This window comes from Falco punctatus (assembly GCF_963210335.1).
Source record: "Falco punctatus genome assembly, chromosome: 6".
NCBI classification, from domain to species: Eukaryota; Metazoa; Chordata; class Aves; order Falconiformes; family Falconidae; genus Falco; species Falco punctatus.
Genome location: NC_137585.1, coordinates 79,186,966 through 79,213,772, shown reverse-complemented (window position 1 = coordinate 79,213,772; position 26,807 = coordinate 79,186,966). Strand labels below are relative to the sequence as shown.

The 26,807-nt window shown below is 37.4% G+C and overlaps 1 protein-coding gene across 5 annotated transcripts in view; it reads right to left on the bottom strand.

Moving 5' to 3' along the window:
• Positions 1 to 503: 503 nt before the first annotated feature.
• MDFIC (MyoD family inhibitor domain containing) overlaps positions 504 to 26,807 on the bottom strand; it is a 51,373-nt gene continuing 25,069 nt past the window's right edge. For all 5 annotated transcript variants that reach the window (XM_080391043.1, XM_080391047.1, XM_080391044.1 and 2 more), the window contains 2 exons: positions 16,740 to 17,015; positions 504 to 4,096 (listed from right to left, as the gene is read on the bottom strand). In XM_080391043.1, the coding sequence (XP_080247169.1) occupies positions 3,849 to 4,096; positions 16,740 to 17,015 (524 nt within the window). In that variant the 3' untranslated portion in view covers positions 504 to 3,848. The remainder of the gene's footprint in view (positions 4,097 to 16,739; positions 17,016 to 26,807) is intronic.

Below are 26,807 nucleotides of genomic sequence, written 5' to 3'. Positions count from 1 at the left end.
GGGTTTAAACTGTTTTTAAAAACATAGCTTACTTTAAAATAGTGGTACTGTGTCTAAGCCTTCATTTCATAGGCCACATAAGCCATTAGACCTTAATATGTCTACTGCAACACTATGAACCAACTACACCCTTGTTCAACTTGTTTTCAGTAAACTGAATACTCTTGCTGCAGATGTATTAAAATACTTTTCATTTTGATCAAATCTAATCATCACTGCAATTTCACCTTATTAACACAACTTCACTAAGGAATGAATTTGCCCTCTTAATGATGAATGCTTGTACTGTTGGAGATTCATGCTAGCACAGCTTCCAGTGCCTGAGCTGGTTTAGCTCCACCTGTAAAACAACTCAGGTAACTGGCTCACCCTCCGTGCAACTCACCTGAAGGGCAAACCCTTCAGGAAGCATTGTAACAGGAAAAAAAAAATCACAAATAAGATATGAAATTATCATATGGAAGAGTAACAGGGCAAGACTAGAAGAAGAAGATATCCCAAAATTTCAAAATAAAGATCTTTATTTCAAAATAGTGTTTGAGAATAGCACATCCAGTTGATATAAAATACAAATAGCAAGTTACCATTTTTTCAAATGGGCCAGTTTGCAGAACAATATAGTGAAACACTGTACAAGTTCACAAGAACTATTATAAAATAGACGATTAAGTTCTCATGTTTTAATTCTATTTAAACTATATTTTCACATTTGACTCCTAATTCTGCTTGTTTTAATTACACAAGGTGCTTACAAGATTGCCTATAGAGTGAAAATTATAAAACAGAATTTAAGACTATAAATATAGAAAGGAATTCCTTAAACTACATAATATTCTCTGCCACAAAGATACATTTTACAGAAGTGCTAATATGTCTAAGACAAACAGTAGCAGATTACATTTAAATGTCAAACAAATCACACAGTTTATATTTTTTTTCAATTTTCTGTCATACTTCTAATCACTGTGAGGGTTAATAAACACTGTTTTCACTTCCTAGTATTTCACAAATGAAGTGGGAAAAGAAATAATATATCTGCATATGTGTGTGAAAGAGAGTCTGTACACATACGCATATATGCATGAACAAAGTTCTTGTAATTATTGTTTGGATTTGAACAGTACTGGAAGTAAACAATAGTAAATACATTTCCCAGGTTTTCATAATTTCAATACATCAAAAAAACCTCTGAGTTCCTGAAACTAGAAACAAGGTTTTGTGTAGAGCAAACTGTAAAGATAAACTCTTACACAGAAAAAGGACTCCCTAGATTAGTATTTTCTGTTTTAAAAAATTATACCATCCTGTGGCAGAAGTGATTTTTACTAACATCCAGTACTCACTAAAAGCTTGTTATGCAAATGTGCAGTTTTCCAAGCACACAACTGGAACAGCTCCGGCAGGGCACGGATATTGGGGCAGGACAGCAGACTGAAGTCCTCTTCCCCACCCCCAAAGCCACAATCAGACAAGACACAGCCATAATTCACCTCTCCATGACCACAAGAACATGAGGAAGGACAGCTCATGGTGCTGCCTAGCCCCAGAGAGCACGTCCCCACCACCACAGTGTCAACCATAGACCTGCAATGGGCAAAGCACTGTCTAGACTTTTTCCAAGGTGCAGAGTCCCAGTGCTCACTGTGATGCCCCCAATTTCCCCAGAGGCATTATGCCTTACAAAGGCAAAATGCCTCCAGGCACTGCCACTCAACCAAGGCACCTCTTCCCCCTTCCCAATGTGGTTCAGACTTTTAGGAGTCATAATTGAGCCCCATGGGCCTGATTCTGAGCTCAGGGAATTTATCAGTTTAACTATATGATTCCTTATTAGCCTGCCTATTACCATAATATCTTTGTGCTCTCTAGCTGGAGCTAAACCAATGGAAAATTCTGACATTAATGGAAACGCACTTAGATTATGCAACACAGATCTGAATCTGGCCCAATATATAGAAAAAAAATAATCCCATGATAAGAATCTATTATTGTAGTAACTACCAGAAAACAGGTAAGAAACCCTCTGAGTAAATCTGCATTGCATCAGAATACACCACAATATTGCAGATGTTAAGGCAAAACATAACACCTCCCAGCTCCCTAGTATAGTTGAGGATTCAGCTATATTACCTTCAGTGATAACTTGCAGTAGTAGGCACTACTAGTCAGTGTTCACAGGGAGAAGCTTTGGTTAATATCAGACCATTTGTTGACTTAGCTTCACACTCCTATGATCTTTAGCTTGTCACATTTGCATAAACTGAATTCACTACAGCGGAAAGAGACATTTATGGTCAATTCACGCAACAGAAATATGCTATTGGCTATTGATGACTCCTGTAACAAGGTCTAAATTTACAAGATCCAACAATCTACAGTTGGGAAATCTGGAGTGTAGATAGGAAAGTTTAAGTATGTGAGATCAAGATGTGTAGGCGGTTTACACAGAAAAAGCTAGAGACACAGAGGGGAGAAACTAGCAGATGGTAAAGAAAATGGGTACCATTATTCCCTAAATCTGGGAATGCCATAAACCTCTTGATGTGTTAGACCAAATTCATTTAACAATTACAATGACAAAGAGAAATATTTCTCAGAAAACCTTTATGGGATTTTGGGAAGAAGTTGCTCACCAGATCCTAACTCTATTTTTCAAACATTTTAAATCCCAATCCTTTTATTTTTAAAGGATATAATACATTTTTAAATGTCCTTTTTTTACACAGTTATTTAAAAATAACACTTCAACAGTATTAGAGAACAAACATTTTAGCGTTTGCTTTTTACATTCATGACAGAATTCCCCGATTGAGTCAGTTTTAATTTGGACTTTATGCCCTGTTTAAATTCTGCCATCCTCTGTGGATCTTTCTCACACAGTGAAGAAATAAATATTAAGTTATGTGACACTAGCCCTAAAGCCACAAAAACTGACATGGCCACTTAATGTTCAGGTTCAGATTATTGAGTTAACTCCTGATAATTTCCTTTTTATAGCCAAATTTTGAAGATTAGCCTATTAGTTAATCTGTTAGTCTAAGGATATATTTCACGTCTACAGGTATTTCCAAGTCTCTTTCTAAGAAGAAGCATTTCAAGTAATATTAGTACTGAAGTAAAATATGAGTTCTCCATTCTGTCTTGACTGATAACAATGCAATCTTGGTATTCTAGTCCACAGCAAAAGTTGCATTGACTATAGTTTGCCAGGTCTTCCCATAGTATCAATAATGACAAGGGAAAATACCAGGAATCTCTCTCAAACCAATGAGATGTTCAGAACAAAAGAAATATTCCCAACGTGACCACTGTAGGAAAACCAACAGTAGATTCCTGATGCTGACTTTTGAATTAAGTTTAAAATAACAGAGCAAAGTTGCTTTTAACCCAAAGAGATTGAAATAAAGCCATTTTGCTCTTCAGAACACCTGTAAAGACATGGTATGCATTGAGGCATTTGAGCATTTAAACACTGAAGTAGGTAAAGGCAAATACTTAAGTCTTTGCTCTGTAGTCTCTCCTCTGACCCAAACCTGTCATTCAATTCAAATGGCAATTTTGCTCTCGTACAGCCTGTGGTACAAGGCCTGTAATTTGGTTTCAATAAAATCTTCCATTTGCAACGCCAAAAGGAAGCAGGAATGTAGCTTGAGTTTCACTTACAAAACTATACAATTTGTGTTAGAATACAGATTTGAGGATTGCTTTAAAAAAAAATATTTATATATAGGGAATTAACAGTGCAATACCATTTGGTTGTGTGAAAATCTTACCTTTTCTTTCTTCAAATGTACTTAAAGAAAAGCTCTCCAGTTTTAAAGAGAATAAAATAAAGAGGGATAAATATTTCATGATGGGAAGCAGATCCCACAGCATTCCATGCAGATCTCCAAGCAATCTGAAGATTCACAACATGCGTCCATTATGCCACAGTCCATGTCACACGGGCAGTTACAGTCATCCCCCATCTCGTCCCCACAGCAACAGCAGCAGGCCTCCGATGTGCAGATGCCACAGGATGCTTGTCCCAGAACAATGTTACAGAGGGTGAGAAACTCACAAAACAAGCAAGCCAGGATACAGTGAACACAGCAATCTTCATACATACCCGTTCAGTAGCATGTCGTGTATGAACAAACGAAACAAACAAACAAAACAAGCAAAAAAAAAAAGAAAAAAAAAAGAAAAAAGGACTAATTAATATGTTATTCTAAATCCAGATATATCACAATGCCAAATAAGTAGCTGAAAGACAATGATTCAGTATAAACATAATCTAACACCACAAAGAACATGTTTTTCATCTTCAAGGTCACTTTTGCAGCCTAACTTGTCTCCAATTTTGTATTGGTTTTGATGCAAGTTTCCTTTCACAACTTCATGCAAATCTCAAGTACTAAACATCCACTTAGATCCATTTCTCCAACCACTTATTATGCAAAACATCCATATCTATCATCTTCAGTCATAACTTCTTCCAGCAGGCTCAGAAAGTTATTAAAGAAAATAAAAATAAAATAAATCAGCTTATAAAGGAAACTACCTAAAATTATTTCCAGCCCCTCCCAATGCATCTTGCCCTTCTGAATCTGTTTTATTGGCTTCTTACTTAAGAAGAAAAATAAGGGAGTTGCCAAATTTTTGCTTTCTTTATACTTTTAAGCACACCTTAAAACCAGCATAACAGCATGTTATATGTAATTCTGTATTTTCAACAGTATATAAAACATTCAGTCAAAACATGGATTTTTCTATTGCTTCTCCATAGAAATATCTTGGCAATCCTTTTAATGTGCTACTTTAATCTTCAACAGAGTTCATAACTACACCTGAACATCAATACCCATCTCTCATAAATATTGCTTAATTACACCTAGATAATTGAAGTGTCCCTCAAACTGTCTGCAAAAAACGCGGCATCTAAAGAGGAAATACATGGAATAACTTCAAACAATTAATGCATCCACAAGACGAAACAGGAAAACACAGGCTGGAACTAAATATGTGCCAGTGAAAAAGAGACTGCAGTAGTGAAGGATATAATCATGTGTTTTCACCCTCCTCCCACAGTAAGCACATAACATGTAGAAACTTATATGTATAAACATCCTTAATTTGTACCTGGCAGTGAACAGTCATCCAGAAAGAAAATGAGAACTTAGAAATATAGGGAATGTTCAGCACAGAGAATTGTTTTTCTTTCCTAGCCTCAGCTTTCATTCTTCTTTTTATTGCTTGCAAGCGTTGAACTTTAGGCACAGACAGCTGAAGACTGGGAAAATGTTCTGGGGAAAATATCCCGCACCATCTCATCCTTTCCCTGTCCCTACAATCTAACACCGGTATCTGCTATGAGAAGCCGGTAGGAGAGACAGGATATTGAGCTATACAGGCACATATAGGCAATTGGTCTGATCATTTACAGACATTATGTTCTTACAGTTCACAGGCTGCAGACTTGTTATCACAGGGGAAAGCTTGCAATTACTTGCAACAGTAATACGATTACCAGCCCTCCTAAACATAGTTATAAATGTCAAAAATGATGCAGCAACCATGGCAAGTATCTGGATTGATGCAAAATACTTCTAACATCGCAGAAACTTTGACTGCAGGATAGTTTAGCGATGGCTTCACATGGGCAAGCATGGATACCTTCAGCAATGCAGCGACAGAGGCTCAGACCTGCAAAATCTGTCCCAAGCAGCAAAGTAACCACCTGAGCTCTTGGCCCACCCTAAACATCACTCTGCTGGGGACTGTCTTCTCCTACTTACTACTCAGTTCCAAACTTAGCCTGGGAATGTCTGTACTGCAACGTGGTCACAGTCACAATATACATAATGAACACTTATGCCCAAAGGAAAAAATGGAAATATCAGGAAAAGCAAGAAGGAAAAAAGCACCCCAACCTCAAAAACTCCCTGCTACTGTGCAGGAAGCGAAACTGAAAGGAAACCACAGGTAAGGCTGAGCTGGGTTTAAAGAAAGTTGTTACTTGTATAAAAAGGCTCCTTTTCCCAAAGAAGTGCTGTCGCTAAATAAATGACCTTCATTGAAAATGCAGAAGGGATGTGAAATAAAGCTGGGGAGTATCAGTTCACTGAAGAGGACCAAAGCCAGACCGATAGCGATTAATTAGCTAGTTGTCATGGAGATGGTGTTAAATTTGTTCAGGTACAATCTCCTTTCAGATTTTCTTTTAATATGAAGGAAAAAGATAAAGAAGCCAAGAGTTCTATCTAAGAAGCCTTCACATTTAAGAAACTGAGGGTTTTACTGTTTTGTATCTTTAAAACACAGCTGAAAGAAGCTAATACCATAACAATTTTTGTTCTACAATTTTTTTTTAAACATAATACCATAATAAAACTTTATGTGTATCAGTATTGAAAATAAGATGCCAAACAAATCTTGCCTGCTTCATGCAGGTTTATGTAAAATTGCAGGGAGAGAAATAAACGTTATCAGAAATTATAATATACATATTTATTGATGGGCAAGAGACAGAGTTCATAGGTTAAACAAAAGGGACTGCACTCAGAAAGCACCTTCTGGACCCACAAAAGAACTTGTCCCTCCTAATCTAAAAACCACACAAAATCAATACTTACAAGAGTCTGTGTTGATTTAAATAAAGGTATTTCAAAGGTTAAAGCTACCAAAAATCATCCGAGACAGAAATTTCGGCCATTAGTGCTATGATGGAAACACTGTGGAGGGTCTGTCTTTCTCTTCTTCACTGACTGGAACACTAAAAGGATTTACTTACCTACTGTCTATTTTTATTTTCTTCTCCCCAGATTGCAAAACTAATTTTCCATTCAGAAAATCTTTCTATAACAATTGTACTTCACCTATGCAAACACTTAACGTAAAGCAGAGATACCCTTTACTGGTCTCTTTATTCTTGCAAGAACTCATTTGTACAATGAACATAAACTTTGATCCACATTTCAAGGACAAACCTGAAATAACCATGCTTTTATATTCTTCATGTTATTGACTTTTAATAGCTATCCAGGTAGCAATTATTTAACACATGACAAAGCATGCTGTTACCTAGTCCTGCCTAACTTGCTGAATTCAGAATCATGACTCTAAAGGTCTGTAATACAATGATAAAATGAGTGGAAGAATAATTTCTTCCATGTATGACTCCTACTTCTTAGTGTCTTATCAACAGATATCAATAAGATAATTATAAGGAAAAGATACAGTCACAGTAGTTTTTTTGTAATAATAACAAACCTACAGACTACAGGAAACTCACATATTCGTCTCTAGCACCCATATTCCTACAGCAACCTGCCAGTTCCATAGAAAAAATTCTACAGCTAAGCCCCGCTTCCTTTGGCTGCTGTTGCAGGGTGTCATCACCAGTGGAATCCAGCCAGGAAGAAGACACTATATAAAGCTCACTCCAAATGAGATGACCTCAGGTTTTTCATTACTATGTTGGAGACCACTAAAATATATTTCACTGCTTGCACAAGACCCTCTAATAATTCTTTCCTGCTTCCAAGACCAAAGAGACTATTTTAAATTACAGATTATTTAATAATTTCAAAACTATTTAAACATGTTAAGAATAAAGACTATACTTAACTTCCACTCTTTGACCTTACCACTTCACAATCCTAATAGTTTTTGCAGATGAGTGAGTAGTGGAACACATTAATCCAGCTGGAACTAAAAAATTATATATCTGGGAAGAATTTGGGAAAAAAAAGTAAATTTTATGATCTTAATGTCTGACAGCATGTTTTCTGGAAACTCTGAATGTATTTTTGTTTTTCTGATAAAAAATGATATAGTAATATCAGTTATGACATTGTATTACTGTAAAGAGGTGCTAGCTTAAAATGTTCTATTTCTTTACACTCTTTTTTTAAAATTTATCTGAGAATTGGAGGTTTTCTCATTCTTCTTTTCCCATTAGATACGCTAACGCAACTAAGAATTAGTAGTGTGCCTTTATCAAGGACCAAACTTCACCTGCCTTGATGTCCATGATGCAGTACTGTTGATAAATGGTTAACTCCCAGGCTTCTTCGTGTTTAAGTTTTCGTTAAATACTTTCACTGAAGAAGAAATTCGTCTATGTCTCATTATGTAAGTCCACCATTAATGAAGATAAGCTTTTCCTTAGGTCTTACACACCATACCACACAGATCTCCAATTTCCACGGGCTTTCAATTCTTCTATTACACCTTCCTCTAATCAATGGAGAAATGCTGCACTACAGCACTATATAATAATAAGGATGTGGGGTGTCAAAACATACAGAGGTGTACTTCATACACACATACACCCCGCCCCCCCAAACAGTAGATCTGCCTTAGTTCCTTTATCAAATGCATTTGATTTCATCAAAGCACAATATTACATTTATTGACTAGGACCCAAGCTGCCAAAAGCTGTAAGTTAATGGCATAAATTACAATAGGCTTGGTCTGTAGGCAGTGATAGTATATTTTATTAGACCAACTCGCAGCTGGGTAAAAAAAAATAGTAAAATCTTTCAGACATTCAAGCTTATCTTCAATTATCCTTTCATTTTGCCTGGGATGAAAGTTAGAAAGGGTCATCCCATGCAGCATTTTTAAATAATGATGTAAGTAAAGCTGTTTCCTTAGTTCTTTGGCACATCCCCAAAAGTTACAGTTTTGTTAGGTAACTTCATCAAAAATGTTAAACAATGCCAAGGCAAACAGAAACCCAAGCAACTCGTCCAAGTTTTTGCTGCTTATAGCATACACACACACCAAGCTACTTTGTGCTGAATTAACTAAACGGTGTATACCGTATATGTAACATCTAATATTCCTGGGTTATAAACGTTACCACAGACAACATCCAGACAAGAAATAGTCTAAAATCCCTTAAAACTGTTTACACACTGTTCTTCAAAGCCCAGAGAGCCCCACTCTATACCTTATAGAGGTATACAGTTATGTTCCTTTAAGGAAAAGAAACAGTATCAACAATAAAACAACTTTAATTTTTGTTCATGTCTTTCAATGTCTGCATGTGCACACCATTTTTTATTTCTAAAATCTCTGCATATAGATGTTACATTGATATCCAATTCCTTTTAAGTACTGAAATATGTATTTTTTTAAAATTTATTTCAATTTCCCTTTTATCACCTCTTCATTTTTACGAAAAGGTGCGGCTCTACTTAACAAACACTTTTAAGAGAACTATCGACCATCTACACTGTACAAGAGATGCAGAAGTCAAACTGAAAAATGTACAGAGGAACACATGTGCATGCTGATCTGTGCTGCTTTTGTAATGTCTGACACTAACCTGTCACCAACTGACCCATTAAGCTCTCATACCAAGCAGGCAGGTCACATATGATAAAAGGTTTTCACGTCTGCAATGGGAAATAAGCTCACTTACAGGATGGTGACCTTGGTCAGCCTCTTCGTAACTATATTCACCGAGTTCAGACAACTCAAACCAAATCTCTAGGCACTCTGCTGTCTCGCAGAGAGAATTAAAAAGGGCAAACCTGCAATCAAAGTGGCAGCTGAGGTCCTCAGCGGGGGTTTACTCCAGGCCCCCGCAGAGACCTGAACAGAAGCCCCAGCAGGAGCTACAGGCGTCCCGCAGTCCAGCAGCGCGGGGCCAGCCCCGGCAGGGATGAACACGCCGACGGCAGAGAAAGCCCCCAGCTAGAGTGGCACAGCCAGCCAGCAGCAAAACACCCTGGCACAAGTTTCTTAAAGGTGTGCATTGCACAGAGATGGGGCACCAGCCTACCGAGCAGCGGCATGCATGCCATCACACCACCGCTCCTGCAACGTATGGGGCTCGTGTGCAGACTCTGCTACCCACCCCCTTCTAGAAAACTCACTGCACCCAGGAAAATGCTCAAAGATAAATAAGAAACGCAGAAAGAACCAAATGACACATTGCATGTAGTATAGTTATCTCTAGATAATAGAGCTACAATTATTTAGACTGGGAAAATATAGTTACAAAGCACAGTATACATAGTATTTCAGATTTTTTTTTTTTTAAATAGAATACTTTTATTTTTTTTAAAAAAAATTAAATAGAAAACTATCACCTGTATTGATCAAGAAAATAAAAATGTTGACTGAACAGACACATTGCACTGCAAAACACATGGAAACTTTCATCAAAGCTTATTTTCTAAACTCTCAATACAGGTATAACCTCAGGAGTAAAATGATCCAGTTCAAACATACAGATGTACTAAAAAATGTGCAAATTTCCAATATCTAAGGCTTTCTCAGACTATTAAGCTTTCATTGCCATTGCTCATCACTGCAAATACTGAGACTAGTTAGGTGCTAGCTAGACCATGGCCTTATAAAATGCATTTTGCAGGGAGACTTTTTTTATTGGCCCTGTGTTCCACTCAATTCTCTTACACAACATGCAAATCACCTCCCAAGACTTCTATGCAAACAAAAATATAAACCATGCTTAAACACAGCACTCTTCAAAATGCCTTCTTCAAAATCACAGGTTTGACCACATGACTGTTATTTGCCTACTGCCTGAGTAACAACTGTGCTCTGATACAACCTTGTCTAACAAAAAACCGCTTTGTGCTCAGACACAAATCCACTTTGCATCAATTTCTAAAAGGTAACAGTGGAAATTCAGGCCCGAGTAGAGGGATTTGCAAGACACCAAGTAGCTGCCTAGATGTTATCTGATGCTTTGGGATAGATTTCAGAAGTGCACGTGTGTTTAAAAAAAAACACAAAGAAAGAGAGAGAAGAGATGGCCAGTAGATATTTCTACAATGACTATTCACGGCGTAACACACGCTCACACCAAATCTCAATCCAATGACAGAACAGTATATAAAAGAAAACTTATTGCTGCTCTTGTGGCACGCAAGAGGGAAAAAACCCCCAAGGCCCCTCCCCCCCCAAATCCTATTCAAAATAATATGCCCAAACAGAAAGTTGACTGAAAGCTATTTTTCAGTTTATACAAAATTACATAAACCAAAGTAAGATGCTCCTACTTCAAACAGAGGTCTGTGACTCTGCTAAGAGAACTACTCACTACCTTCCACGTATATGCACCTAGTGGTTCTTAAGACCCTTGCTTAAGGTTATTCAGTGGACTTCCTTTGTCTTCAGTTAAGCCATCAATATCACTTAGGATACTCTAATAAATTAACGTAGCCAGCAGCATGAGTTAAACAGTGCCCACCAACCTGATGCTTGGATTCAACAACTTGAACAGATGAAGTTGCACTATACTACAAAGGAGGAAAAAAGTTTCTTTCAAATACACCCTGAAATGTTGAACTTTAAACACTGGATGTTAAAAAACGCCACACATTGGGTGAGATTGTTCACTGCATCTCTGAGCTCAGTAGCAGAAGATACACAGTCCAGAACGCTGAGGAAAGTTGCTTCAGGTCTTGCTCCTGGAAGAGCATGTAACTTTACATCTGGCAGCGAGCCTGCATTGCCTGTCCTTCCCCAAAGCCTCACCCCCATGCTGCAGGCTTTCTTTACCTACCTCACTCCTGCATCTAGCCTCACTCACTTCCTAAGACCTATCTCGAAAAAAATCTTTGGAAAGAAGATGCTTTCCAGTGCCTCTCTGGTTTCAAGACCCTGGGATGGAATAATGTAGAGATCGCACCGTATATACAGGAGGCAGGCTCATGATCACCACAGTTTAACGTGCTACCATTTCCAGGTGAATACAGCAATTGTGTATGCTCTCAGCCTTTCGTGAATATGTGAAGTACCACCCTAAACTCAAATTCTCACAAGTTACTGGAGCTGTGGGAACTATCCTGACAAACACAGCAACTTGTGCAGTCACAGCAACTTGACCAGAAGTGAGCACTCTGTTTCAAAACTGAACTGAAACCTGCATTCCCTCTCTCCATCATTAACTTTTTATAAATTATTGCTTTGATTAAAAAAAATACCAATATCAAGCTTCATAATTTTGGTAGGAAAACTTGGTTTGGTTTTTACAAAGTAATGAGTGCCTACTTCATTTTGCCCTGTCTGCCCCCTTAATTAAATTCCTCTTCCAGCCCTCCCAGTGCCCAGTTTCCTCGTCCCCTTCCTCCTCAAACCTTGCATATGTCATTACCTTCCACTACTCTGGTACACCTATGTACCCATTCAGGTACCCGTTTTTCTTCATTTGCTACCATCTAGATTTACTGTTCAGCTGCCTCACTGCTGGCCCCCTTAGACCTCCCTCCCCTCTTTAAGTTGCTCTGGACAGGTACCACTGCTTCCAAACACAGCAGTTACTGCCCTCCTTTTACTCACTTCCAATTGCCTCTTCAGGTTTCTAAGGTGTTTCTCTGTACTACACATAACAGGTGCAAGAGAGTGACAATTCTCTTTGCTAGCGGTCTACTGACAAGAGTTTTGGAAGAATCGTGACACCTTTGACATCAATAATTATTTATATTATAATTTATTTGAATAATAATAATAATAAAATATTATTCCCAATATGCACTGAAACCTATCCAGTCCTGCTGAAAAATATTTAGAACTTTATTAGTTTTTAAAAACTGCTTTTTAAAGGAGGCACTCCCACTATTTCATAACTCCTTTGGTTTTTTGTAGTGTAAGTTATGGAGCTGAATAAGATTTCTTCAGGGACAATATGGATTAATAATAGATGCAGAGGAAGAGCGGAGCTGGTGAGTGCGCTCACACCCTCCTGAGCCTCACTGGATGTGAAAGTGTTTCTAAACAGCATATTCTGGAATGCTGACATGACTCTATACACTACAGGCTCATTTAAAAAGCCAGTTTTTAAAGCTTTTATACTACTGCTACCAAAATGTCTGTTACATTTAAAGCACTTCCTATGTAACTTCAGTTCCAAAAGCTTACAAGATGTGATCGACAGCGCAAGTGGAGCTTGCAGCTGGAACAATTAATAAAAGAGTTAACTAAGATGGGGGGATTTTGGTGGGGTGGGACACTGCGGGGCTTTACAGCTTGCATTAGAGCTGTTTAGTCAGGAGCAGTACTGAGCTTCATGGGAAGATGTGCTGTCCTGGGTAATATAATACTGAACTTCATTTGGCTTACTGGTATAAACAATGAAGTTTGCAGTATCTGAAGCAGCACGCTGCATTTGCTAACCTTTTAAATAAGCATGATCCCATGACACTACCATTAAGTGGTAAGCCCGTATGTCCCTTGATTCTCTCCTGCTTCAAGGTCTACCAAGCTTTCTGTTCTGTCAATAAAGATGTTCTAGAGCAAAATAACTACCAGACCTGGACTTATTTTGCATTACAAGTATGTGTGGTGCTCCAGAAATATTTACATCTTGTCTTTTAAGAAGAAACAAGAATACATCTTTTGGGAGGGAATAAGAAAAGGTGAAAAATATTTGCTCTTTCTTTTTTATAGTCTACACTCAGCTTGATTACTGGAATTTTCACTTTTGTTCCTTCTGAGGACATAACCTATTTCTTTTCTCTGGCCACTTCAATTAAAACGAGTTATTGTCCTGACGGGCAATAGAGCACAGCACTCATGGTAGAAGACAAGGCAGATGAAGTAAGAATACACAGCATGTATTTTCAGGTTAGAAAAAAAAAGAAGCAGCTATAAATTAGATTACAAAATCCAATGTCAAATATAAAGAACAGGAAAATGAAAGTGAATTGGAATATCTAAAAGCATACAAGTTTACTTGTATTTCTTTCTACTAAAATTATCTTGATATTCTACTAAATTGAAGTAGCTGAGTTAATTTGGGTGATTGTATATTCAATAGTCACAGCACAAGACTTAATATGTCTCTTTCTGCACAAGGTTATATAAGAAACTGCATACAACTTACATTATTATACAGTACAGATGTGCACAGACACAATTGCACACCTTCAAGTAAACTCAAACCCAGCAGCTCTTCAGCAGTAATCAATGGCTTAGTATGTTAACATGGCACAAGTTAAAGCAAAGCCAAGTAGTTACACAATGTTGCAAATAATTTCCAATAGTTTCCTATCTTTTCCATCTTCCTAAGCCTTTTCAATAGTTTCTACAGAAATGTCATTGGATCAGAAGAGACAACTGCTCACAAAAAATGCCACTTCGCCCACAGAAGTATATTCATAATACAAAGAAGCTGTGTAGGTTAGGTTCAAATCAATTTGTGCATACCATTTTGCAAGAGTGTCTACGCAATCCTCAGTCAAAGGGCTTTCTAGTGTACTCTTCTGGCTTTGTACTGTTAGACGTATTCATCAAGTACACATACTGCTGATTTAAATGCAATTAAACTCCTTTGAACAAATAACTTGGCTAATGCATCAAGTTTTTAAAATATAGCCTTCCTGAAGTAGTCATGAGGGGCTAACATTTCTTAAATTAATACAAAGAATTATATTAAAGTTATGGGTAGATCATTTTTTCCTTAAATACTGATCTAATATTTGTGTTATTTCCGACCATTGCCAGTCTTTGTGCATCTCATAAAAAAACTAAGGGATGGTAGAACAAATGAAGTATATATGGATACTTCCTGCAAGGCAGCAACTTAGTTAGAACATTACTTTTAGCCTACAGTTCCCCCATGCAACTCCAGAGGGTAAATTACTGAAAAGCTGAAGAAACTGTCAGAAGGCTTGTACTTGTGTGCATGCAGATGTGTAGATACAAATGTAAAATAAGTCTGCCAGAGAACTGTAAAGCAAACTAAAATTTCAAAACTAGAAAACTTTTTTTAAAAACAAGTATCCCCTTACAGGCATATCACAATACCCTAGATATACTTTAATCATTGCACAATAAAATTTTTGTTTCAACCACATTGTAATGTTTGGGGCTCTAAGTTTTCTTAGCAGTGTGGGTCATGCTATTCAGACCACATATCTATGTTCCCACATTCAAAATGAGAACGTTACAAGGTTAGATGTATAACGTCAAATATATTTGATTTAAGCTATTAGGTGACTCAAAAAATGACATGTGACAGTAAGGATTACACTGTATTTCTGTACTTTGAAAGTATGTAAATTAGAAAGTGTGACCACACAATGTAATTATCTGTATTCTAATCAGAGATGCCTTTAAAAATATCAACATTTCTGACTGTATATATAAAAAATGCATATTGGCAGTTTCAGGCAACTAACATAATCATGTGTTGGATACCAAAATCAGACATCAGAATTCAGAGCTAAATCTGAAAGTATCTTCTTAATTTTCCCTCAATCATTCGGTAATTTGACATCATTGCCATGGTTATTAAAAACAAACAAAAAAACCCCACGGACTGTATTCATTCCAATAAAATTTTAGAAGAAGAAAGGAAGTGTTTGCCATAAATAACTGTATAAGGGCATGAACAGGGCAGGCACTCTTTTCAGAACTCTCTACATTTTTTTCAGAGGTCGAATTTCTTAAATTCAGAAGCTTGCACCTTGTACCAGTCACGCGAACAGATCTAGGTCCCTTGAGTTACAGGTTTTTGATACTTGATGAAGGAACAAGATAGATAAGAAAAATATCAGGCTGGACAGTGAACTAGATTTCATATAACAGAAAAAGATAAGGAGAAATTATGAAGTTGTGATTTTGGAAAGAAATGTTAGAGGACTGAACGTGCAACAGAAAACTAACAGTAGATTTTTGAAGACAAATATGAAAATAAACCACAGGAAGGACGACTAGCCGATGGCACAGTCTGAGTGAAGCTGTTCTTGAAACTGCTACACAGATTGACCGAGTGAGTAGGTTTGAGTGAAGGAGTTCAAGTCAAGAGAACTCACTCCACTGGCATCAGCAGGCTCCATTCAGGCCACTATGGCAGTCCTCATCCCTCTTCCTTTCATCCTGGCTGAGAATCCTCCTCATTTCAGTGAACAGTACCATTTCCCATTTCTCTAAGAATCTGTGTCTGTATCCACCCCCCACACACACCCCTCCCCCCCCCCCCGAGTTTTATTTAACCAGTCACATCTATGCCTGCCTTAAAACAATAAAACATATAGAGCCTCTGCACCCTTCTTGTAACTGGCAGGAGCAAAGCCCATCAAGTGTATTAGTGCTAATGGGAAGGCAGTGGATTGAGGAGAGGCTCAGGAACTCTGGGACCATTAGAGTAATTGCAAGCAGTGAAAATGCATGCACACACACAGCTAAAACATAAGGGAAACTATTTACTTTTGCTTATTTAAGCTGTGCACAGGGAGTACGCAGCTTTTTAATGCAAATTAGTTACAGCCCAAATACAGCGTAAGGCATGTTAAACATTGAAGCACAAGTCCAAATTTTATTATCTAGTGTTCAGACCTCATGGCTAGTCAGAATATATGCTAACAGAACATTTTCAAAAGCAAACTCTACCCTCATGGAGGCTGTCATTACTGGATTTAAGTATTTACTATACTTTGAACTAGCGCTTCAAGATTTTTTTTTGGTGTACATGTGACCATGTTGACAGGAGTTTCTATCAGTTCAGGGTACTAACTAGAGGGACTAAAACATTATCACACTATGGTGGCCAAATGTTTGAAAGCAAGAAATCTCCCATTGCTTCAATTTCCTTCAAATACTTAATATTTTCCTTTGGGGAAGTAACTTGTGTTTTATCATAATGATTTCTATTTGCTTCTGGAGCATGTGTCATGCTCTTCAATTATTTTCAGATGATTGTGTAATTATTAGTGAGAATGGGGTTTGGCTAGTCTTTATTCAGTTTGGGTTTTTTAATAAGAATTTCTGCTTACCTTCAGGTGAAGTACCTGGCTTTTGAGAAAACACAGAGCTTATTTTACTCTTCTTACTGCTGTTGCTGTTGACAGACAAGGTGGACTGAATTTTTCTGTGCATTTTTTCTGAAACAGGAGCTGAAAGTTTTCTGTTGTCTGCAGGTGTGTGCTTGACCGCATTGTGAATTCCACTTCCATTACTCAGACCCACGTGGCCGTTCTGGATTTTGCCACTTTCTTCCTCACACCTTTCCAGTACTGAAGTATTTGGCTGAGGCAAACGTTGAGGTTGTGCTTAAAATGAAAGAAAGAAAGGGTTAATTTAAACTGGAAATTTATAACTGAACACCTTAGGCTACACTGGGAATGCAACTTTCGCTGCTTTTACTGATCAAAGATCAGGCTGAAAAGTTAACCTTTCCCCATCAAAACAAGAAAGCAAAAAATCTCTAGATTAAAAATAATTACTAGGTATTCAAAAAACACCTCATGTCTGCATGAGGCCTAGATTCCCCATTCGGCACTGCACATGGAAGGTTTGCAAGGCTCTGTGAATTGCACAGAGAGAATAAGGCAAGCAATTTGAAGGAGATAAAAATCAGAATAGGAGAAAAAGTGAGATAAACTTGGGTTAAGGGAGCCAGATGAAGAATGGGGGAAATGCGACAGAATGAGAGAAAAAGGTATGGGAGGGAAGATACAGACTGCAGCAACAGAAGTGAAGCTGCAGCTTGGCCAACCTGCCAGTCTTCAGAAAATAACCTGAGTGACATGTTAGGGGCCCCCCAACACCCAGCCACAACAGAGCAGTATATTAGAGAAGATTAGAAGCATCCAGGTAACTAACCAGACTTTGAAATTAAATTCATAAAGATTGGGGATTGCAGGGAAGAGCAAAACTAATCAAAATCTGATTTTGTGGAGGAGGAGATCCAGTAACCAGAAGGAACATGTATTCACACACCACACAGCTGTGGCAAGCCAGAGTCCCCCCCTCCATATTCCTCAATTCAGAATCACAATTTTAAAAATGCCTGTAATGGGCCAGTTAGAGCTTTAATGGCAACAAACTGAAATGGTCAAAGGAAAAAAAATACAAAACCTGTCAAGGCAGGCATCTGCAGTGGCCTGGTTAAGACTCCAAGAGCATGTCTTATAAACATCCTAATGAGAGCGCATGAACTTGACCTCTCATAGTAGCTGAGCTACTATATTATAAAGGAGCATATTTTTAATAACATGGAAAATATATTGTCTATGTATTTAAAGTCTGTATCTAAAGAAAAGAAAAGCCGCAGGATTTTTTTTTCATGCAAAGCTTGTTAATAAAAAAGTGGTTTCCAATTAAATATTCTTATTTAGAAAAAAATGCAGACTTCGTTCAAAAACTAATTAAACTATACACATAGTAACACAACAAGATTTCATAATCAAAAAGTATCAGCCCAATCACTTCTCCTAATCAAAACAATACTGTATCATGCTTGGATACATGCAAAGAGGATTTCAGACAGTCCAATCTTCAAGTATTTATAAATCTAATAACAAGGAAAAAGCCCAGATTGCCATGAACACTCAGCTGAAGAGAGATTAGACAGTGCTAGCAGTAAAGAAAAACAGTGCTGCAGTTCATACTCTTTTCAGATCATTCACATCCATTTTCAGGTGATTTCACAGTAAAGCTTTGTATGTAGATTACACTGTGTCCAAGATTACGATACCTATAGAAAATTATAGTTAGCTTCCCCTAAAAGAACAGTCTTCACTGATCACTCCAGGTACAAGTTACCAAACTTTTAGATAAATACTACTGGGACACACCGACCAACATGGTCTCTAAAAACACTCTCGGTTCTGAATTTGCCTAACAAACCCTCAATGCTTCCCTTTTATCAAGGACACTGATACCATTCTCAGATTGCTTCCTCCAACCATCATAAACTTGTCCAGATTAAATTTCAGATAAATCTTAAACTCTAAGTCCTGGTCACATTCACAGGCAAAAAGAGATACTTTTCATAATATTTTAAGATAAACTGGTTCATTTTTTCTTGCCATTTGATTGTTTTAATCACAACAATTGAAGATACCTAGACTGCTGATATCTCTTATGAAGAGAGGCCGAGAGGCTTGGAGTTGTTCAGCCTGGAGAAGGCTTCGGGGAGACCTTATTGCAGCCTTCCAGTACCTTAACGGGGGCCTGCAAGAAAGCTGGAGAAGGACCTTTGACAAGGCCATGTACTGATAGGACAAAGGGTAATGGTTTTAAACTGAAAGAGGGTAGATTTAGATCAGATATTAGGAAGAAATTCTTTACTGTGAGGGTGGTGAGGCACTGGAACCGGTTTCCCAGAGAAGCTGTGGATGCCCCATCCCCAGAAGTGTTCAAGGCCAGGTTGGACGAGGCTTTGACCAGTGGAAGGTGTCCCTGCCCATGGCAGGGGGGTTGGAACTAGATGATCTTTAACAGGGGTCCTCCCAACCCAAACCATTCTGTGATCTATCTAGGTTAGAGTAACCCTGATTGAATCTACTTTAGTAAGTGGTAATTTTGTGTTGCAGGAAAGAAAGGGGGGGCTGGGGGAATATTTATGCTTCAGTGTCTCCAAAAGTGTTGCAGGAGAGACAAAGATCATTGCCTTCCATTACCAGTAGTAGCCATGAACCACCAAGCCCACAGAGCAGAAGCACAATGCTATCTGACACCTAAACAACTAACTGTTGCCCAAAAAGTTTTTCACTGCCAATGTTAAAAGTGCTTCTCCTTGCAATTTTGCATTACTGTTTGCAAAACCTATAAACAGAAGCATAAGCAAGGCACTTTCCTCACTCTGGAATTCAATTTGTAGTATATATTCTGTTAACATTTCCAGACTTTCATAAAGGCCCCCAAATAAATTATTATGGCGTTTTCCTTCACATGAATCGGATTCACTAAAAGTACACTACCAGGAACCATTCGCATAGGTCATCTTTCTAGATACATGCAAAATTCATTTTTTTTACAAATCAAAAGGTATCCCTTCTATTTTAAAAACAGTCAGTGTAGACCTAACCACAGTCAAGAATAAAATCTTTGGCAACATCAGAAATCAAAATTATACTCTCTAAAATTCAGTGTTCGTAGCCATAGTTCCCCATAGATTTATTTTCATTATCTCACTCAAAGGTAAATTGTAGTATTAAGGAACAGCCTTTTTCACATTCCATGTAACAATGTGTCCTCAAACTGTGCTGCCTATGATTCCCAACTGTGCCATGGTGCATTGCAATTAGAATTACCTAGAATTACTGGGGAGGGTTAACCTTCCTCAATAAACAAAAGCAATAAGACTACACAAAAAATTCTGTATGTCTGGATGCAAGTTTCTAAAACTGACAGTTATGACCTTTTCCAAGCCAGCTAAATTGGTGGTGGCAGCTTATAATTGTTTGTATTTTTTTAGTGCTTTGCTACCATACAATAACTTGACAAATTATCCAAAATTCAGTCTTTAAAATCAGGGCTATTTCTGTCAAACTGTGGGAATGGGAAGTCTTGGGGAATCTAAACAGTTACATGTTTTTACTTTTACTACGATTTTTGCTAAGGATTTTGGGAGGGTGGGTTTTTTTGTTTGTTTGTTTGTTTTTGTTTTGTTTTAATTTTCTATTAAATAATCCTGTTCCCAAAGTACTCTTACTTCAGTCTTTTAGCATTAACATACAACTTTTTAGCTGACTGGCTTTACAGTATTCACATGTGATACGCAGGTCAAATCAAAATGGAATAAAACCCCAAATGGATTAGTTATCTCAATTTAAATTTATTTTAACTTTATTGATAATTTTGCACTAGGGAGACTTGAATCTTATGGTTAAAACACACTTGAAACCAATTAGGAACCATATGACCGCATTCTAGCATAAAGAACAAAAGCAATTGACAGTTCCAAGATTAAGCCACAACCACTCAGTTTAAAACAGAAATATTTTTACCTTATTTTTTAAAGGTTGTGTATATCTAAAAAAAAAAAAAAAAAGGTGTAATATGGGGAACGACACAATGCTTCTTAAAACACAGCGATACCCAGGGACTCTCACTCTCTCTTTAATGATCCACTGCTCTCATTCAGCTGTCTTTCTTTTTTCAAATCTTTACATATGTGACAGCTCTCAAAAGTAGACCATAGACCATCTGGCATTTTCCGAGGTGTAACTTGTGCAAATTCAGCTCTACTGGGAACACAATGCTATCTTCTGCCTGCGTTATAAAAGATACAATAGAATGTAGAACTTATGAGTTGTTTTGAATTATTCATTTTTTGCCTGTATATTCAAGAAATTTTACAAACTCTGCATTTTGTACTACATAATCACATGCGTTAAAGGTACAAAGAAACTTTTTGACACCTCTTTTCTACAGAAAGATGGCATTTTGTTTGATATGTGAACATTCAGCGCCTGTTATATCATTCTAAACAGGCCATGTGCTGCTACAAAAGATCCCATTTTACACTCTATGTATGAGCAAAAATTTTATTCTTGATATTCAGTAACTAATGCAATACACATCAAAATTTCAAATATGAGTTGGATGAACATTCAGCATCTTCAAATCAGGATGGCACTGGTCACTTACTATATGTTAAAGATTTTTTTTTTTAAAAAATCATTTCTTACACAACATAGAAAAATTGTCATTTCAAACATCCACAATGAATAGTTTCAAATGTCCTAAGAAATACTGTGCTTTTTAGGTTAATATGTTTTTAATCTTTGGCAAAACCAGTAGATTTAAGTCAGTATTTTATACAGTGCTAACACTAGTGGATTTTCAATAAGAATGATAAATATTGGATTAATGATTCAATAGACTGAATCTTTTTTGATAGAAAACTAGCAGATAATGTAGCTAGTAATAACTGTACATGAATCTGCTGCCTGTGGAAAAGCAATAAAAAGGCAATATATTGCTATAGCATATAATCTATTAGCATGTTTCACTGCTTCCTTGTCACTGGTTTCCTCGCAAAGTGGGCCTTATTACAATAACTTCTGCTGTTATTTAACTGACTTTACATAATGATTTAATTGTGAGGTTACTATCTGGTGAATAAATATTTGAGTACTAAACATTTACTATGGTTTTGATGGTTTTGAAGTAACTATGTACATTCTCGTTCAGACTGTAAAATCCTTAGCACAGTTTAAATGAATATGCATGTATAAATGCAAGCTTACAACACATGTTTACACCTTGCAAAGTAACAGCTATTCTTAGGATAAAAATCCTGATGCATTGAACAGAAAAATGTATGTCAACACAGGGAAATTCTCAACCAAAAGAGGACAGTCTAAGCTATCATTAGGGATTTTGGAGAAAACACAAAAACAAACATACACGGAATACAGGCTCCTCAGAGTCAAAGTGAATCAAAAGAAAACATCAGGAGGGAGAGAAGAATTGAGACAGCTAATTAGTAGCCTAATCACATCAAAAGCGATTCCAAGGCAGCTGATACAGATGCCTGTGTAGTTTGGTAGGCTGGCCAATGCCACCAGTGGAAAAAATACTGTCCGGTTTACAGCCTGGGACATCCAACTGCATACCCAGAGAGGCAAGAACGCTGTTTTCTTTGTTTATGACACAATAGCTTATGACATCAGATCAGGCCACAGAAGCAGGATTTTTGCAGGTGGACTAGGCATAAAATGCGTAACTCCTGGGTGTGAAAAAATGTAACCTTTGGTATTTTCAAACACTGAGAAAACACAAAGCATCACTTCGTTTGAAAACACCCTCAGCACTTCTCTGCCTCCCCAAAACACTTGCAGCCACAATAACAGTATGAGCTCTTTTTAGGAAATACAGAGGTCCTGCTTTGGTCCGTTAATGTAGAAAGCCAAGATCTACATGCTAATTTGAGCTGGGCAAATTGTCTGATCTCAGTGGTAGCTGCTCCTACTCCCTCTGCATGGATCACACGGAAGAGACCACATGCAAGGGAGGTAAGAGTCAGGCCTCTTTTTTATCAGTGCTTCTCCATAACACAGACCTAAGCTTGAGGGGTAAAATAAAGCAGATGACAGATAGTCATGGATTGCACAGTAAAACTAGGGGCTGCCTGGATTCTAGAGTAAAATTAAGGTGATTCCAAATTGCTTCTGGAAAAAGACATAAATTCGGAGATATAAAAGGCAACATTTCCAACTGACTAGCAAAAACTCCCACCTTTTCAAAAATATTACAAATTGTATGCATTCATAGGCTCAATAAGCATAAAATTTCAGTGAAGCTGGGAGAATTCAAATATCTCAATCTCTATCCCTCCCCACTTTTCTAACTAAAATCCTGACTAGTCTCTACATGATCTTCAAACTACATCAATAGTTTGCTCTGCCTAGCTATCCAGAATATTAACATTCAGATTACAAGATGTACCTCTAAGTCAACCTGTGAAGTGGCTTTTGTCAGCAATTATTTTTGAATATTTACTAGGACATAAATAGCATATACTGCAGCTTCCATATCACAGAAGGCATACATTAACTAAATAACAAGGTACCATCAAGGTACAATCTATCTTTTAAAATCAATTTTTTACACTGAATTTTTTATACCATGCTGACTTTACAAGGAAAACAAAGTACCAACTAACAGCATCAACCACCTTTTTAGAAATGCTTCTTGTAAGACATGAGGACATCTTCAAAATGAATACAATATATTATTATGAAACAGGATGTCCTTTGTAATGAAAATACTGTAGTAAAATTGCTGGTACGAGTTTTACAGGACCCACACTGAGAACACTTTGTTAAAATACATTTGAGAACACATCCAGGGAACACCAGGTATAACAGAAATGGGGCTGGCAGGGGACAAAGGGAAAAGGCATTTTATCCCGTCAGCTCTCAGTCGATGAAGGGCTGAGAGAACAGCAAATGCATGTATGTATGTGTGTTTATGGTTGAGAAGGCGACACAAGTGCATGAGAAGGTGCCACAAGTACTCTTACATCTGTGCAAAGACACCTGCAGTGCTTCCAAAGGAAGGCACTGCAGGACCTTACACACTGCTTGAAGGGTTGCATGAATTGTATAAAGATGTCTTTGACATAGCCAGAAAGAAGCAGTTACTACAGGTAAGCATAAAAAGGGTTGGTAGCCAGAGGTTTACAAAGTTGATAGGCATTCCCACTGAAAATGTAGAGTGAATTTCTCTATTTACAAATCCTCTTTCCTGATGCGTTTTTGCAATCAAGAAATGCCTAGTGCTTTTTTTTTAATGATAGCAACAGCAATTTTTTTATCACTGCTGAACTGAATAAATCCTTAACATTTTTAATTACCTATCTTTTAACAATTATCTCAAAATCCAAATACTCTTTTTTCTAATTACCATTAGATTATCAGGAAATTCTCCTTGTTTATCATACAGAAATCTTGCCATCATTAGCAATGTTTTTGTGAGACTGCAAATATTACCAGCTGTGCTAAACTTTGCACATGATCTGGAAAATCCTGCTAGATCACAATATAGTTAGAAATAAACACGATTCATATAATCCAATTATTGTTAAGCCACATCTAAATAAAGTAGAATACATTCTTACTGTAGCTTACAGTTTTTCACTTCTTAAGAACAAACAACAGTAACTTGCCATGACAAATCCAAGAAAAGAGCCTAACACAAAACAGGACATTATAGGTAACAGGCACCCAGACACCAGGTGAATAAATTTCTGCATGAAGCTGTGCTCAAAAGTAAGACATTTTACTGCAAGCTTTCCGCTTGCAACATTTATCTATCCATTCTTCTCCTCACACATTCTGCTAGAGGACTGGAAAAGAATTTCAGTGATTTGCTCTTATATTTCACAGCATTACAACTACTTACAGCAGGAGTAATCAAAGCACAGACGTGTGCAATGGCAGGTTAACCCACTGTCACCATTCCAATGTTCCATGGGCATATTTATGGTGTTTTATACATTCATTAATTACTACTGAAGTTATTTTTTTTTATTTAGGGAGAAAAGCCTAGTTATTTTGTCCTATGTTTTCTACATAGGTAACTTATTAGAGTTAATAGAAGGCATCTTAATCTACTTGATTTTTTTTGTTGTTGTTAAATCCTGCTTTATAATGCACAGTGGCTTGCAGAAATTGGATTTGAGAACAAAATAATAAACGCATTAAGAATCAGAGAATTAGGCTTTTTGTTAATTTCTAAAGTGCTGAAAGTGATCTATTTCTCCAACACAAATAATCAGTAATTTAATAAATGTGAAGACAGTCTCCTGAACTATAAAAGATACAAAGGGGTGCAAACCCAATACAATCCCATCTCACTGAGGAACAGAATGCTTTGCTTCTGGAGCTCTAATTATAAAAGGAAGGTTAATTAACCATTAGACGCAAAAAAAGGTAATCCAAGCTGTTGGCATGACAATTACAGCAGTTATACAATTAGTACATATTACAACATATGGTTATACCACCGCATAAAGACACACTGTTGTCCCATGGAATTCAAGACATTAAGCCAAATATTTGGAACAGCTTTGGTGCCCCTCACCATTGTGTTACTTGTTCCCAAATCAAATAATAAACATCAAAGAGAAGCTACAAACAACAGGATATCACTTGCTGGATATTGCCTCATAAGCGGCACAGCAGGATGTACCAGACAGAAGAGATAACCTCAGTGCCATTAACAGCCGTAACCTGGGCGAGTGCACAAACAGGTCCTCCTGGCTCCAGCATCGCCTGCTCCCTTCCTCAAAACCCCAGCGACCACTGACAAACTAGACACTGTAATTGCAGGAAAGAACGTGGGATGGTGAGGCAAACAGTTTCTCTGCCTAGCCCATTCACTATTCACCTCTTAGTCAGAAAATACTCAAAGGTTAAGTTTATTCTCCACTGACCATACACACACTGACTTTTCAGATGATGAGATTACAGTGCTCAGTTAAGTTGATGTAAATATGCATAAAAACTGGCTGTACTTGGTTTTAAAAAGAACATGAAGGCAAACGCCTGGAATAAGCAATTCCCTTCATGTTCACTGCTCCCTTGATTTCGAGCCCTCCACTCGGATAAGTGGCAGAATTTCAGAAGACTTCAAAAAGTGCTCCACCTCAAGTGTGAACCTGACCACCTGCTCTCAAGTGCTCTATTGTCATCTCTATAACTCTAAGTAATACCCAATGCTACTATTAACAAAACTAACAAGATGCAGAAATAGAAAATACGAGTAAAAACAGAACAACAGCCACAAAGAAAGGGTAATGTAAAAAGGTAGCAGGAAAACACAGAGTATCAGTACAAAAAGAGTAGTGCATACATTGATAACTGAGTTTCTGATCCTGTTGCCACACTTGTTTTCTCTCTGCTATTCTTTCCTGCAACCTAGAGCTGAGTATCAAGTACCAGAAAACCAAAGGAAGAAAGAGAGAAAGCACAGCTGCAAGGAAAATGGAACAGGAGAAACAAATGGAAAGTAACCACAAGGAACAGGCTAAAACTTGGGATTTTACATTATTAAAACAATAGTACAGCAAAAACATCAAAAGAAAAAACAGCAGACAGCAGCCACCCAGAAGAAGACAGCACTGGAGGGGAAGGAGCCAGAAAGGGAAAAAATAACATAGTGAGCTGGGCCACTTCAGTCTGTGAGGGCAGAGAAGTGTAGGGAAGAAGAAACAAAACAACTCAGAAGTAGAACCCCACTAGAGCTAAAGTATTTGCTACAAATCTTATAAGCAAGAAAATAATTAAATGATAAATCATTAGCTGATAAGCAACAAAATAAAATGAAGATAAACACATTGTACTTATACAGCCATTTAGCACTAAAGCAACGGTTCTCTTCTGCTGGAGGGGGAGCAGAATGCTCCTGAGAGGCTCCTGGAGCCCAGACCAAAAAAAATTACATTCAGCAATAGGGGCACGATGGAAAATGGAAATTTTGTGTCAAAAAGCAGGCCAAGGACTTGAGGGCCACAACAATAACTCTTCATGACCCTGCTTTTTGTTACTACAGGCTGGATAATTAATGAAGTGACTGTCAGCAGGAGAAAAAAAGATGTGGAAATG